Here is a 17,150-nt window from a genome sequence, read left to right as displayed (position 1 = left end):
AGGGATTTCGTGTTGGATAAACTCTCCCAGCATTCTGCTCCTACAACTCCTTTTTATGAGTAGAGAGCCCCGATCCCCCGTGACAATGGGACGGGGGGATGAGGACGAGCCACCACAGTGCCTCAGCGTGCCCTCTCAGCAGAGGAGAGCCAGGCGGGAGAGGTCTGGGCATGGGTAGGAGGACAGATGCTCACATGGACCTGGCATGGCATACATCCCACCACGTGCTGAGCGACAGCGCACGGCAGCCACCCGCGGGGAATACGCAACAGGCATCGGGCTCCGGGGTCACTGGAAGAAGCTGGCTTGTCCCACTGCAAGGGGTGGGCGTCTCTGAATGACACAGCATGTCATACTCACCACGTGCAGTCCAATTATACTTCCCATTTACAATATTGCTGACTGACAGCAATAGAATGTGAACTCTATAAAACGTTAGCACGATGGTATCTTGCATCAGTTACAGTACACAGCAGTACTTACAGTACTTCTAGTTACATTTCCTCTACTTTTATTATTCCTGTATTCTATATAACTAGAACAAAAGGATACACTGCTCTCATGAGTACCATCTTCCACGCTGAACCACCTTACTAAAGTTACTTGTTCCAGAAAGACCCCCAGCATCATATTTTCTCCGTGTCCCATTTAATTCTTTGTAATCACTATTAGGCAGATCATTTATTTAATCATGTATTTACTAACCGGGCACAGAAGACAGAACCTAAAAGAATCTCCTCTAAATACTTAGGCTTTATGTAATTACAAAAAGCACTGAACAATTCAATGCTAACTAGGAATACAAAGATCTCAAACTATTCCTTTTTAGTTATGAAACTAAGGAGCCTGGAGAAAAGCATCATGTCAATTCCATTTTTCAAGATTATACCCAAAGTGAGACATTTAAAAGCATATTTATTCCTTAGCAGCAGCACAGTTGGCACCAAAAATGCCCTCTTGTGGCACAGCAGAAGCCTGCAGAGCCCGTACGCAATTCTCGCAAATAACAATTTAAAACAAGCATGTATTTCTCAGGTCTCGTTTTGAATCTAAAATGAAATAGGAAAGCATATAATAAACTGAACTTAAACTGCAGACATTGTCCAGAGTGTGAAGAAATGTTTGAACTTGGTTTCTTTACATGGTTCTTGTGAGCGTTACTGTAAGCAGTGGGAGCATCTGGTCCCTCCCGTACATCTAAGGATAACCAAACTGCTTGGGAAAGCTGTTCTGGGAACTGAGCGCTGGTCCTTTGACGGATTCCTGAAAGGAGAATTTTCATGCCATTTCAAATCTTTTATTAACGAACGTGTGTAAAAACAGCTTCGCCGGGGAAGTATTGGTGCATTTCGACGTCGCCAACAATAGGCACCAACTTGCAGGCCTGCCTCCCTCCCATCCCACAGACTACAGATCCCCAGGGCCGTGCTGCAGGCAGGGGAACAAGCAACAACCAGCATCACTGCACGTCAGGCCTCCCAGGGAGCACAGCTAACCTATTTCTCCGTAAGACAGGAGTGACCGGGCAGGCCTCAGGTCCTTTATCTGAGGAGGGGTCTCCCCCCGCACTTGGCAGCACGCCGGATTATTGCTGGGGAGACTCACCGGCAGCCCGTTTCCACAGTCTTGCTCCTATGGAGGCAGTCAGCCGTGAAAGGTGCTGCTCCATTCTTCCAAATGCAGCCAAGGTAGGAAACAATTGCTTGTAAGCGCAGGAACACCAGATTTCAGCTGCCAGGTAATTTGTGACAAGCCAGACCATGGTCGTATTTCCCCAGAACACGCTCGAAATGCCACACGCAGCAGTGAAACAGGCGAGTGAACGGGCAAGCCTGAGAGGGGAAAACCCCTTTTGTTCAAAAAGGAAGCTAGCTATTGCTATTCAAGCAACATTTTTACCTCAGTGTGACGATTAACAACCCCCCCAAAAAAAAAACACAGCTCCTTCTCAGACTATTATAAGCCCTCAACCAAAACCCAAAAATTCAGCTGGAAGACTCAGGCAACCTTAGAAAAATAACATTTTAATGATTTGAGTATCTGAAACTTTCTCTTTTCAGGCAGAAAACCATCTACGCTTGGTTTATAAAAAGGCATTTTCAAAGTTATCAACTGAGGTCCCAAATTACGAGATAAATTTGTTAAAAATATTTATTAAAAATTATTTTAAATAAAGTTTGTACTTAAGCATCAGCAAAATTACTTAGTCACTTCAGGAGAGCACAGATGTAAAATTAAAAAAAAAAAAGGACAAGCATCACTAAGCATTTTCTTTAAGCTGGTTTGTATGGAGCCGTGGCGCGAGGCTTCCTGCAAGGAGTCAGATGCGCGCACTGCTCAGCGGACTGCCTTGTGTCCTGCAGCAGCCTGGGACCGCCTCCCAGCCCCAAACCACAGATCCGCTTATGCAGTGGTCATGGAAACGCACAAACGCACACGGCTGACACCAAGCATACAAGCAGGTTCCTCGGGACAAAGCCCGCTAACCACGCCGCAAAGCTCCTCGGAGAGTTCAGGAGCTATGCGGGAGAATCGTGAGACCGCTTACCAACCCAGCGTGCCGACACAGGAGATCCGAAGGCGTTGGGGTGGTTTTGATCACTGTGCTCATGCTGCATTTCCAGTAAAGATTCTCAAAAAGGAGAGAATCAAGAATCATGAAGCTGCACTCTTCTAGGTGTACAAGTTCAACAGCTCTTTTGTTTCCAAGATTAATCAATTTTTTGCCACCCTTTTGAAATCAATAAACCAATATTCTCTTTCACGGTTATCCTAGCTCGTGTCTGTTCTCTACATCACAACCCTGCTACCTAAGAGGAAATGTTAACAATCAGACACTGAGTAAAACCATCCCATAGGAAAAGAAACAAAAACAGTTATCTGGTCAAAACCCCAAGCTACCAAGGCCAAAGTCTTTTGTATAGCTTTAGCTAGCTCTCCTCCATTGCTTGCAGGATATAAGGAACTCGTACACATGCATACACGCCCATACAAAAGGAGTGGTATGGGTCAGGAAAGAAGAGAAAAAGAAATCACCAAGTTTCCTTATTGCCTCAAAACAGCTGTGGAGCCACACCTCAGACTCCAATCGGTGCTGCCACTTTGCACGGCTTCCTCTTCAAGCAGCCTTCCTCGTACATACGGTAACAAGAATTCAGCCCAGACCGCCAACGATGTCCGCAGCCCTCTCAGCCTCTGTCTTCTGCCCCTGGAAGGAAGCTCTCAGCCTCCGTACCCACCCATCGACTCAGCAAGGCGCCGCTTTCCCCGCGCAGGCAGAGAAGGCCGTCTCCCGGCCCCTAGAGGAAATACCTCCTCATAACCCTCGAGCAGTTGAGTGCTGAGGTCTGCTATTTGCAGCTTCGCTTCAGCGTGCGCATGCTGAAGCAAGCTGTGTTGACTACGCAGGCCACAAGCACCTGCATCCGACCTCCTGACAAAGGAGGAATGCTTCCCCATCAGCAGCAGCACTGACACCATGTACCAATTCTGTACCAATGCTGTACAGAAGGCAAGAGTTTAGCTGCTCACGGTTGATCCCTGACTTGTTTGCAGCTACTCTGAACAATGAAGACCACGTATAAGACCAAGCCAACTTTCAAAAGGCAGCTGTGATATTTAAGATAAGCCTCCTTAGCAGCCAACCTAAGGAGAAGCCTACGCTTATAAGAAATGATGATTTTTCTTCTCTACGTACATACTAAGCAGCGGCTCGTTTGAGTGGGTTGGTCTGCCTTTTTTCCCCAAGCACTCAAACGCTTGCTTTCCACAGCAGAAACTCTCCAAAGGCGGTTTTTATTTCTGTAAGTTTTTCTTTCTTTCCAGAGAAGCATTACCTAATATAAACCTGTTTTTCATGCCCTGTAGAAACTGCTCTTAACACCTTCGGGGAAGGCAGGGCAGAGGGACAATGGAGAGCTAGAAAACTTGAAAGGCCATTCCTCTGCTGTGGAATTTCAGATTAGGTGTAAACTCCTTCCTCTAACTATCTGTTGAGAAGCAAGCATCCATCCTCAGGATGCTTAAAGAAATGCTTCACCATAAGAGTTGCCCAAGTCCACGTGAATATCGGGTTGGTGATTAGAGTCTACCCCAGCCAACGGTAAAGGTCCACACTTCAAACAACAAAGGAAAATTTACAGACAACTCTACAAGCTAGAAGCTTACTGACCTTTTAACAGCTGAAACATAAAAAAAATAAATAAATCAAGAAAGACAGAATTCTTCCTACTGTTCGCCAAAGCTCTGGGATAAGATCTTTTTTTTACCTCAAGAAAAATACCCAAAACACAAACATCTCCTTAAACCCATTTGTCTCAATAAGCAGGGTTTTTTGATGATCTTGTTCTACAAAGATGGCAAGTGCTCACTTCTCAGAAGATTTTCCTAGTATGAGATACAAAAAAAAGCTTCCACTACACAAACTCGTAGAGTCTTTGACCTGCTGGAGCTTTCTGAAGAATACTTTGTTTAAAGGATGAGGAGGAGGTTAGCTACATCGTCATAAATGTATTTTAACATAAACACATTTAAACACCAACTGATTAGGTAGTAAAAACAATTTCACTGTTCAAATCTTCCAAGATTAGAGCTCTGCACCTTTCTTAAAGAATGGAAGCCATTATAAATGCATTTGCTATCTTAGATGGCATGACAGGAAGAAAAAAAAAAGTCACATGATTTTTAGTTTCCATACATACAGAATTTAAAATTCTAGGGTTTGTGTTTGGTTGTTGTTGTGTGTTTTTTTTCCCTAATAACAAACAAAGCGCAAAGGCTTGCTTTTAAGAGCTTGATGTGATCAAGAGCTATTCAAAATGTATGCATTTATGATTCTCTAAAAACAACAATACTGCACAAATCTTTCCTACAGTATCAGAAGCTTCACATTTTAATGAGTTAATTCAACTTGCCCATGACACATGGTGATAAAATAATTCTTGTACCTCTGAGCTACTTTGCAAAGTTTGTTTAATGCTTTAGTTTCCTGGCAGACACAGAGAAAATATTTCCTCTTCTTATTCAGCTAATTTAGTCAACAGCTATGTCAGAAGCTGAGAAACACTACAGGAAAACACTTACACTCCTGTTCCTTTTGCAATTTATTACCAGGTAGGAACAGAAGAACAAATTCACAGACTGAGATTAAATGCCGTCTGAAATTAGAACATGACATCAAGATCCTACTACTTACAGTGAGCTGAGGCATTCATAAAGAGTCTATCAAGAAATTCACAAACCTGCTTCTATAACGTATCCATAAGAAACGATTTATTTCAGCTCAACTCAGAAATGAGAATCAAGTGGGACCCACATACTTGTTGCCACGACTTAAGCTGTTTTGGGACCTCTACTCCAGATCACCAAAAATCATTTCATGCTGCACCCGTGTTTCCAGAAATAACCTCTGAAAGATTTCTTATACCGTATTCAGAAAAATCCAAAACATGACACGCAAACAACTACAAATAAAGAAAGCTAATTGAATTGTTAAGAAGGGTAAGGTTAACAGTCAGAAGCAATTTCACTTATGAAGTCAGAAGCTCCAACTAATGCTAAATCCTACAGACTCCACTTTGCACAAAAAAGCAGTTTCTTTGACTATTAGACAGAAACTGTTTTTGTCTACCTCACAAGTAGTTAAAAGCTTCCAGCAAGGTTGTTTGCTTGTAAACTAATCCATTCCTACATGGCAGGTCCAGATGTTTCCATTTATTTCCTACTTTTTGAACAGGGCTCGACACCAAAACTTTGGAAGAACGGGTTAACTACCTTCAAACCAGCTGAAAACACAAGGGCTTTTTTAACACCGCTATTCCACTCTAAATCTTCACGTGGGCACTCTTCACAGACCGGAGCACTCAGAATTCGTACCTTCTTCAAAATTCTAGTCACCTCCCTGGCAGACAAGCCTTATATACACCAATTTAGCATTTTCACTGCAAACTTCAGCAGCCAAAATAAATGGAACGTCAAGATAATTGGCATGGAAGCTGCTGAGCTGAATGAATAAAACACAAAGATGAGTAATACAACAGAAGTGTAAGTTTTGAGATATTTGCAGAGGTCAGCAGATTTCTACATATCTGCAGAACCAAGAAACCTTGTGACAGAATACTTAAGAACTTGGTTAAATTAATCAAGCACAAAACCGTGCTTAATTTATTTCATCTTCTCACCTATGCATCTTACAAAATGCTGAAATTCACTAAGAACAGCATTCTCAGCATGTTTCTTTAAAACGGTCTCACCCAAAACCATTAAGCAGACCTGATAACAGGTAGAAAACATGCTCATTATCAGTACCAGAACTGCTCAAGGTGAGATGAAATGACAAAAGGTTAATTTAGCATTAACTTAAAAAAAAAAAAAAAAAAGTGTCCCCATTGAACTTTATTCCTCATCTGACTGTCTGCATTGCCCAGGTTTGGAATCACCACAGTTTATTCAGCTCATTAACAGAACTTCCTATTGTGCTTCTAATCATGTAAATCTTAAAAAGTCATCAAGAATAAACCATCTGAAATTTTCTTTCTACAGGAAACAAACATAATACTCTCTAACAGGCCATTAACAATAAAAATGTATTTTTTCCTACGCCCACATAAAAAAATGTAATGGGCTAATTTACAACGTACCTCATCATAGTTACAGAAACCACTCCGGAAAGAGCTGTATGACAGCCTAAACAAATCTCCCAGCCTTCTCATCTCCCTACACAAACAAAATTCTCTTCTGTACATTAATAATTCAAAAAGTCTTGATGCTTTATTCCTTACATCACTTTAAAGCACACTCTGCATCTGCTTTTTTTTTTTTAAAAAAAAAAAAAAAGATTTCAGGCAGTGCTTAATTCAACTTCTACATCACCTTTTTCTTGAACTTCTGTTGTCTTCCTACCACCGTGACACAGGAAGAGCATGCTGGTAATGAGAGACACCCCTTAAAGTGCTAACTGTAGTTCCCTAATTAGGTCTGCCAAGGAAGACAAACTAAAAATTGAACTCCTGTTGGCATCTGTAGATCTTCTCCCTATTACTGCTGCTTTTGTGGTGAGGGAATAGAAAAGTCACGTTATTCTCATAAAGAAACTTCAACTTCCCCCTTGGTTTCTCTCTTCAGCCCTCTTTATCTACCAGTACCATCAAACTGGTTATTTGCAACTAATTCAAAACAAAGCTTTCCAGCCCTCTCACGTCATTAAGTTTTACATCCTGTCCCCCAGTCAAGAATTTGTTCTCCTCAGAGGCGGCAGATACACACATATATATGTATTTACATATATGTATATACACACACACACCATTCACGCCTTCATCCATGCCTGCTCATCTTCTCCTGCAGCTTCCAGACCTTCTCATTACCCGGGTATCCATCCCCGAGCTACCCGAACCACAGATTTGACCAGTGAAGTGACGAGCATAGTCAAAACCACGAGTACTGGTTTACTACTTCATCATATGGCATTGCCAGACAGCTCAGTAATTCACTTTTCTTTCCCCCACTCCGTTGTTTCAGTATTTCCTTAGACAACCCGATACTCTCCAAGAGTATGGAAATGCAACTCGCAGGTAAGCCTTTGTCCGAGACGCAGACGCCCAGCTCCTCAACCCAGCTGGCTTTAAGCGCAAAACAAACAGGCAGTGACCCTAAAGAACGTCACACTGATGTTAACACTTAATGATGTTGGCACAAAAGTAGCACCTAAAGAACTTCATCTTCCAAAGATTTGCAAGGAAGGAAAACAAAACGTTGTCCTAAGCTGCTTGACAACACCATTGCCTTAACTGGAAAACAAGCAAAAAAAATCACATTAAAAATGGAATATAGACAATATTTTTACAAAATTAAAAAAAAATACTTAAGAACAGTTAAAAAATCAGGTATGTTTACAAAGGCATCCTGACATGGCAACAGTAAGTATCAACTAACCGGTAAGTGTCGTCTAATAAAAGTGGTTTTCGCTATTTTGCAGCTTTTAATTTTGATTCAGCGTAGGCAATTCAACAAGATTTTGAACCACCACATCGTCTGCGGAACAACTCTTTACATCACGATTTGGTTAGTCTGATCTCCCCATACAAACAGCTAATGTTATGACCCCCAGTCTCCAGAAAAATATGGAGAAAATATTAATGCTGCTTTCCCAATCGGTGAAAATGACATACAGTGAATCACACTCATTAGTACAGTTCGGTCTGCAGATGTGCAGACACTGACAAAATAGAAAATTTATTATTCTAAGTATTTGTCTAAGTCTCCATCTCCCTTTGATCCAAAGTAGGCATTGAACTTGAGCACTAAGAAATTAACCGGCAGAGCCCCCATCTAAAACACCTAAAAAAAACAGCTTTTAAGGACACCTATTAAAAAAAAAAAAAAAAAAAAAAAGGAGAAAAAAAAATACATTGGCATTTTGATTTCTGGTCTACACAGGCTGCTAAACAAACAGAGTCCCTCCAGCTTTTCTGTGCTCCCCAGGATGTTAACATCTGAACAACATCTGAAGTTCACCAAAATGAGTCAGCCTTCCACCCAGAAAAAGGGTAGAGGAACACTGCAGTTAAGAGCAAGTTTGAGGACTACTCTGAAACTATGACATTTTGAAACAAATATGCGGCTTGCAAAAAGCCAGTAGCCCTACATTTTTTTCAGATAAAATAAAGGAGAAACTTATGAGCAGCTTTGCTGCTTAGTCATATTTGACAGTCCCGGGCTAAACAGAGCTGGTAAACAGAGCTGGTAAATCACCTGCGTGTTGCAACACCGATGCACATTTAGAGAGTGCTCAGTACTCTTAGGTCAGGATATTTGGCCTCTAGGAAGTGAATAAAGATTAATAATAAACGTCATGGCTTGACACAGCATTGTAAATATGATTTAGTGTTACTCAAAGTCTTCATTTCAGCAGTGTATCCAAAACTCATTCAAAACTTTCTGGCATTTGTGGCTGTATTTTTTTTAAGTTAAAGATAAATCCATCAGAGATACAGATAGGCAACAAGGAAAACAAAGGCTTAAAGGAAGAAACCTTCAGGAAGAAAAGCACATACCTACTACCTACTGGCAACACGCTTTTGTACCTGCCTAGACAAGCCAGTGATGTTCTTGCCAAGTACTACGTGGCAGACACCCAAAAAAAAGAAGGGCTGGGAGCTTAACCAGATTCTTTTTGGTTTTTAACTTCTTTAATTAGAAATTTGCTTCTACAGACAATATCTCAAAGCAGAAGTTTTAGAACTGTCTAATAATGCTGCAGGAAAAGACAATTAAGCTACAAATAAAATGAGGTTTTAGCCCCATCTTTTATCATTATCCAAGCCAAGGTCATAAAAGAAATTAAAAAGCACATCTAGAAGGCAGAGTCAAACCAAATTAGATTTAACAGACAGTTTGAATGTGCAGTCATATTGGATAGCATCAGGCGTGATGTGAAGTACATGTGACACCGCATTATTCCAGCCAGTCCTTGCAGGGAGGCGGCGTAACGATACTAAAGCAGTATACTTGAATAGAAATGTAAATGTTCGAGATGATGGCAAACTTTGATCAGTAGTGAGATGAAAACTCACTTTAGTATAACCCATCTGCAGCAAACGGAAGGATTCGAAAATGCAGGGCACAGAACCAGGGAGAAAAACCTGCAGCCATGTACTTCAAAGCACACACACACACTTCTCCCTTCACCACAGCGCTTGCTAAGACTGTTTAGTATCACCAGACTCATCTGTAAATTGTACTTTTTTGCAATCCATTTTAAAATGCAGAGATACCTTGCATGATGTATTTGTCTGCAAATCAGTGAAGTCCTTTTAGCTAGGCCCGCTTGCTAGAGAGTTCAATGGTCACCGATAGGTTGATGAGGCAAACTTCTTCAACAAAAGATGTACTGTTAATATCTCAAAATTCTGCTGTTCCAATTATGCTAAATTATCTTTTTTTTTTTTTTTTTTTTTATAGATGAGCAATAAAGTAAAGAGAATTAGAAGCGTTGAACAGATAATCTATTTCCTCCCCCGATGTGGCAGACACACTGCACACTTCTAACAGCAGTCTAAAATGTAACACAAGATGACAAAAACATTTTTTAAGGCTAAAGCTAAACCTATATGTTACAATTGTGTTTATTTTCAGTCTTTACATTTTAGCAAGACTTTCAGAAGCACTGAAACCCTCACTGCAACATACCTCAAACACATGCGCATGTTCAGGTGCTCACAGACTCAGCAAGTGCAGAAGGGGATCCTGCTTCAGGAATCAGGCTGAATGACTCAAGTTTGTTTTTGACAGCTTCACGTTAAAGGAGCTGAACATGTGCCAAAATAGGTGGGGATTTTGGAAGAATGATTTCACAGGCAAAGAGGATGCCAGCAGCTCCGGAGAACCAAATCCTACCCTGCTTTCTGAGCTACAACACATCAGTCAAATAACCCCAGCCAGGAGAGAAGAACGTTCCTCTGTTACCCAGACAAACTTCACCTGCCAGAAGCACTCAACGCCCAAAACGACATCTCAACCAAGTGGGAATTATGCTGGAAATGTCATTTAAAGCAGGTCTTGTTGCTGTCCCCAGGTAGCCACACTTCAGTTTTCCCAACAACTAAGCGTGTCTTTTGGAAGAAGGGCAAACGGGGACAGACAAACCCAGCTAAGTAGTTCTGGTGCAGCCTTGTTTAAAAACAAACAAAACCTGGGGCCTCCCCCGTACCCTCCTTGCCCCCCCCAGGAACGCGCACGATGTTCCTCCTGGTACACGCCACTGAATCAAACCACACGCGGTGTTTGCCTTCTGCACAGTTCCAACCCTGCTCTTCCAGGGGGAGGCCTGCAATTCAGGCTGCACCCACGTCCCCTTTTCCCTTCAGCTGGGAGCTAAGGACGGAGTGCTTCTGCTGCCTGCAGCCCTGAGCCACCCCTGCCCGAGCACAAACCCATCAGCGCTTACTTTGCTCTTCAATGAGAGGTCTCTCATTGTAACTGCCATCAAAACGGACACGTTTCCTCAGCCTGAACAAAATATAGCTGCTGTATCTGCCCAGCACGCCCAGCGTTCCCAGCTGGGTTTTGTTCACCATCCAGGAGAGTACAGTTTATTAAACTAGCTGCATGATCAAGCTCGGAGCTGGAGAGCACAGGACAACAGGATACAGAGAAACAGTTGCAAGCAATACAATTTCCTTTTTTATACAGATCTTTTTTCCTTGCTGTCCAAACAGATCGCTTTTCCAATCATAAACAAAAAACATCCAAAAAGGCACCACGGGTTCACCCTCACCCAGCAGCTTTTCCCTCGCTGCCCCATTTCCTGCCCGCGGACCAGCAGAGGCCGCTGAAGACCGTCTCTACTCCTGCAGAGCTGCAGGATGGGACAGCTTTTTCTACCCTTACATTCCACGGCAAAATCCAGTTCTGGCAATTTTCTTCCACTTGTAAATTTCTGATCTGTGTCTCCACCCACATACAAATTACTCCGATGAAGTCCAGTCCCCTCAAGAGCAACTCTGAGCTCTAGGAGCCGCTCATGACCTACCGACTGCTGCATACACTCCCTACCAAGATTTATCCGAACCAGAGCCTCAGCTGGCGCTGTGCAACCAGACCTTTCCTTCCACAAAAGTTTCTCCACGACACTTTAGAACACGCACAGCCCCTTCACTTTGCCAGCCGCTGCCCTCCAGTGCTCTAATGGTGTGCTTTGGTTGGGTAAGTGGGCACGTGGTCCCAGCTACAGCATTTCTATCCCACTTCAGGAGCTCCACGCAACTCAAACTGGCAATGCAGAGCAAGGACAGAGCGAAGTACTTCACTCTGGCCAGCTCCTCGCAGGTGGATTTCACACCACGTTGTACTTACGTGCTAACTGAAACCTTTGATGTAAGCACAGGTCCGAAAACCACAAAGAACATCTTCTGTTTCAAAGATCTCATCGTGAGGGATGTCACTACTCCTCACTCCTAGGAGTTACGTGCCCCAATACCTTCTACAGCAATAGCCACCACAGGAAACACAGTAAGAAAAAAACAAACAAAAGCATTTACAGCAGGCCACGGCATCCATGCAGGAAGTAGTGCTCTAGCCCACCTAGACAGCCACTAAAAAACAACAGCCTTTGACATTCCGCTAGGAACTGGGAAGCCATCAACTTCTGTAGGGCAAAAGAAACACGTCGATTACATTTATTAATGAGATTATAAAACAATCTTCTCAGATAATCACAATGGCTGAACTCAGTCCAGACGGTCTCTTCCCCTTCCGCCTTCTACGATTAAATAATCATTACCTGGGTATCATCTACAGCCCACATGAAGCGAATCCAGGCTCCAGTATGGTTTCCAGTGACAAGGCATCTGAACAGATGCGTTCGAAGAACAGAACTGCAGCTACAAACACAGGCTTCAATTGGGTGCTCACTAATTCCCCTTTTTAATATTGCCCAATGCTTGAAACCACGTACCGTGTGCCTTTCTATACACAATAAAAGCTTTAAAAACAAAAGAAAAAAGGCTCATTATGCAAACAGTTACAGACTTCTGCTACAAACAATGGCCCTTAAAAATTCTGTCTCTTGTACATCCCCTGCTACCTGAGGAAGATCCCAAATTGGATACGGTTCACCTAAAAACTGATTTCAGGAATCAAAGGGCTAGCTTCGGCTATTTAAGTGCTGATTTCCACGTGCTTGTGCCTAACTTCAAGCTACACTGTGAATGCAGCATTACCTTTGTGACACGCGGTATTAATTCAGCATTCTAAGACAACCTCCACAGCTTGCTGTTGGCTTTTTAAATATATTTTAACACAAGTCTGCTAGGTATTAACAGTGGAAGAAGAGATGCTTTTACATACATAGACATCTCAATCTTTCAAAGCTGCAAGAAGGTAACAAGAAAGGATTCTAGATTTTCAGTGCTTTTCAACTGCCCAAAGTCTTTTGGATGATCAGAAAAAGACAACAAGCAAATTGAAACAAAAGCTTGAGCTATGATGCACACGTGCTGGTTTTCCATCACCTATGTTTTTCCCTGCACGTCACAACTCCAAAAACAACATCCCCAAAAGAACCTACTAGCCGTGCTTCGTACCAGCAACCCAGCTACCCGAAACAGCCCTAGCAAGTGTTGTAGATCGTCATTCAGTCCCACACACGTTCAGCAATGTTCTTCCTGTAGCAACTCGAACATAAAGCAGTTGCCCAACACACACAACGTATGTCAAAAACATCAGCAGGGAAAACAAAATAGACCTAAGAGAGAGGTGAAAGAGTAATGCAAGCCGCTCTTGGCTCGTGAAGTCGGGAAAGGTGCCTGCCATACTGTTAGACAAAGAAACAGCCAGTCCTAGCAGCACTCCTAAATCAATATTCCTCGTCAAGTGGATCAAAGGCTGGCATGCTAAGCAAATTGAATGCTCTGTTTCTAGGGTTTAAAAAAAAAAAAAAAAGTGAAATTGCTGTTTTTCACACATTCTTGTCATCCAAAGAAAAGAGGAAATAAGTCATACAGCCAAAAAAAAAGTCGCAGTTCAGGCAAAGGTGATGAAATTGCAACCTTTCATAACAGGTACCTACACTGAGTAGAGCTGAGCATGCCATGACTCTGATTAACAAAGATGTGGAGGTTACGTACACAGAAAGACATATAAAGCTGCATACAAAGTTATCCCGTTCTCTCCTTAGGGCAAGCTGTTTAAGTTGCAAATAAACTGCAGAAGTGTGATTTTACTGAAACTACCAAGCGGAGATCCAGAAAGATCAGTTTACACGTCACTTAGTTAATGAGTTAGTGATTTCAGTGTGAAAGGCAGGACTACCCCGACAGGGTTTGCCACTATCAAGAAAACCTGAAAAATAATCGGTACAGTCATTCAGGAAGACCTGGATGTGCAGCACCAGGAAGGACTAGAATGAAGCTTTATAGATGACTTCCCAACAGAAGTTACCGTCCTAAAAGGAAAAGCAGCAAAGGAAAGGAAGGATCTAGATGTATCAGTCAGCTGGCAGCATTCACATGTGCTGTCAGTGTGGGTGTCTGCCCCAAAAAGGCAAACAAGCTCAAACACAGAAAGCTGAGAAATTTGTAAAGCCAAGAAAGCACTTTTGTTGTTTGAGACTCACAAAAGCTCATTCCAGTACACAACTCAGCTCGCTCACATGCAGCAAGGATGACTTCATACTGCAAGAGGTGCAGAGAAGGACTGCAGATAATTCACCAGATGGAGAGCCCTTTTTAGGGGACTGGACAAAGAACCTGGCTTACTTAGTTGAGCAAAACAAAGCTAAGAAGGGATGCAATTTCACACAAACACCTTATATAAATAACCAAAGGGAAAATAGCCCCCCTTCCCCCACCCCAATGTGCAGGACAGCTGCTGAACTATCAAAAACAAACAAAAAACAGATTATAAACCAGAGCACATCAATTCAGAAAGCTCCTACCCATCTGAAGTGGAGCCCTGGAAATTTCAGAGCTCCCAGCATGGGGAAAGGGGAGAAGAAGCTTAACTGGTTTCGTTAAGCTTGACCACATCATAAGCCTTCGTTTTACTCCATGATGTTTTGAGACTGTCCATAGTACTGAAGGAAAGAATAAATACATGGAAGTAAATCGACACAGAAATCGTTGGTTTTTTTAAATGAAAGACAGCTCACATCCAACACTTCGTCTAGCACTGTGATCACTAATGCACTAGAAATCAGTTATGTAAGTGAAGTTAGTCTACTAAGTATATTTAAATGTTTGATAACATGTCCCACGGGAAATTATTTAAAACAGGAATAAGACTTAAAAGATACATGAAGAAATTGATCAGCGAGGAAACTGCAACAGGTTGCACCGAAGTGGAAATTGTCACAGGAGAGAGTGGTTACTTGTAGCATTCCTCCCAGCCCCATGCAATAAATTAGTAATCAAGGAGCGAGAATTAAGTACGTGCTCATGAAATTTCTGTGGATGACACCAAACTGGAAACTCACAGGTATAGAGAACCAGATAGTTAAAGAAGAGCCCATGGGTTTTGTGGACTGGAATGCTAGGAAATGGAATTTAATCGTACGACGTGAAATCATGCATTTAGGGACCAGTAACCTTTTCTGTAAGCTGAGAACTCATCATGTGGAAGCAACATAGGAGGAACACACAGAGCAATGAACTGTGGAAATCCCTGTGTAAGGATGCTGATGTTTACACAAGCAAAAGAGGAGCTCGACACGTCCATGTAAAGAATCTCCAGAGAAATTCCACTCTGAGATGGAAACAGAGAGGCTGGACCCGCCCTGGGGAATTATCACTGCTGACAAGGATACTGCATCAAGTGAATCGTTGGTCTGAAATAGCAGATGAACTGATTTCTGTCAAAAATTACTGCTGCCCCTCGCAAAACATTTTCTTGACTGAAGAGAACCAACTTTAACTTTTATTTACCTCTGTAAAATACATGCTCCTTTCCGTATTTCATTTCCTGCAGCAATTCCAACTCAAGCTAAAGAATGCTATTAGCGCAAGGTATGACAATGCACTGCACACAAGTGTAATTTAAAGGATCTGAAATTAAAAGCTTTGTAATTGCCTGACAAGGTACAAGAATACTCTTTCAAATAGAGCAGCTGGGAAAAGGATCCATAAGCTGATCTAAGAATTGCCTCAGTAAACTTTTGGACGGGAGAGAAAAGCAAATGGGTGTATTCCTGAGAAGCAGTAGTTCGTGTTTCTGTATTTGTGTAAAGGATCTGTTTACACTACACTGACAGCCTGGATGGGTCTCGTATTTTAGGGTTCCACTGGCCACCTGTGGAACCAGGAGGACTTTAGTTCCTTCCTTTCAAGGCACTGGTTGCAGGTTAAGAGCGGTTGCCGTACACAGCATCCAGCCTTGCCCCAGGGCTGTGATGCATCTTTTCGGATCACCTGGACTTGTGTTTAACAAACATCCTACTACTGAAGGTATTCCAGATGCTTTTGATCAGTCAATCCCTCCTTTTCCCGGCACACGGCGGTTTCAAAGTTTGACCTTTACTGTAAGCCTCAGGTTTGTCAAAGGTTTTGGGGCACGCTCCGGCTTATCAAAGCTGAACGTCTGTCACACGGGTGCCTGCAGTGGTCTGGGGTTCCTGTAACAGTCCTGTACTGAAGCAGCAAGGTACTTAGAGCATTTTCCAGCCCGTTACGGTTAGTTTCTGGAACTCCTCTCGCTTTCAGACTTCCCAAGGAAAACGCAACGGCACCACAGGTGGCACACAACCACTTACCCACGGCACCTCCCGGTTTCACCGACTTGACTGAACCTCGACTTTCACCGCAGGTGAAAGCTTTCAAGCGCTCGCACTTGTAAGCTCGCGTTCGCACTTCCCAGGGAGGCTCCCCGGGGCACCGTGTTGTGCCGCACCACGCCTGCAGCTCGCACCAGCGGCAGCCCCGGGGCCCTGCTCCGCGCCGGATCTCCACGGGGCCGCGGGCCTGAAGCACCAGCAGGTCGGAGCGAGGAGCGAACAAAGCCCCGAGCCGGCATCCCCGGGGGGGGCAACCTGTTGCCGGGAGCGGCGAGGCTGCCGCTCGGTGCCGGGCCCGGGCCGCTCCCCGCGGGCTGCCCGCCGGGCTGAGGCGCCCCCCGGGCCGGTCCCGCCCCGCGCCCCCCGCCGCCCCGCTCACTCACTCGATGAAGTAGCTGGCGCCCTCCTCCGAGAAGCCCTCCTCCCAGCCGCGGGGCAGGTCTGCCGGAGACACAGAGAGAAAGGGGGAAGGGGGTGAGGGCTCGGCCCCTCGGAGCGGGGTAAGGGAGGGACACGGACACGCGCACGACCCCCAGGGGCCCCACCTGAGCGGATCATGTGGCCGGAGTTGACGGGCTCCCCGGTGCGCGGGTGCAGCCAGGTGGTGCTGCGGGTCAGGTCGCTGCGGGGGGAGAAGCGGACAACGTGCACCTGTTAGCGGCGGGCAGCCCCTCCCCGCCTCCCCTCGCCCCCTCCCGGCCCCGTCCCTCCCGCCGCCCCCTTACTCGATGAAGAAGACGCGGCCGTCCCTGCAGACGCCGTAGGACCAGTGCTCAGGTAGCGCGTCCCGCCCCACCGCCGCCGCCATGTTCGCCGTGCGCGCAGCCAGGCGGCCGGCCGGCCGGGGAGGGGGTGCGGGCCGCCGGCCGCCGCTCGGCGCCCAGTG

The 17,150-nt window shown here is 44.2% G+C and overlaps 1 protein-coding gene across 8 annotated transcripts in view; it reads right to left on the bottom strand.

The window, feature by feature from the left end:
- PLEKHA7 (pleckstrin homology domain containing A7) overlaps nt 1-17,114 on the bottom strand; it is a 142,617-nt gene extending 125,503 nt beyond the window's left edge. For 6 of the 8 annotated variants that reach the window (XM_035326977.1, XM_035326980.1, XM_035326978.1 and 3 more), the window contains exons 1-3: nt 16,990-17,114; nt 16,810-16,886; nt 16,648-16,705 (exon numbers count right to left, since the gene is read on the bottom strand). In XM_035326977.1, coding sequence (XP_035182868.1) covers nt 16,648-16,705; nt 16,810-16,886; nt 16,990-17,072 — 218 coding nt within the window. In that variant the 5' untranslated portion in view covers nt 17,073-17,114. Of the gene's footprint in view, nt 1-10,188; nt 10,221-10,479; nt 10,527-16,647; nt 16,706-16,809; nt 16,887-16,989 lie in introns of those variants that run through there. The other 2 variants (XM_035326986.1, XM_035326987.1) reach the window with 2 other exon arrangements.
- Between the last annotated feature and the right edge of the window lie 36 nt (nt 17,115-17,150).

The sequence above is a fragment of the Oxyura jamaicensis genome, chromosome 5 (assembly GCF_011077185.1).
Source record: "Oxyura jamaicensis isolate SHBP4307 breed ruddy duck chromosome 5, BPBGC_Ojam_1.0, whole genome shotgun sequence".
NCBI lineage: Eukaryota > Metazoa > Chordata > Aves > Anseriformes > Anatidae > Oxyura > Oxyura jamaicensis.
The sequence above is the reverse complement of the archived record's forward strand: the minus strand, read 5'-3'. Positions and strand labels throughout refer to the sequence as shown.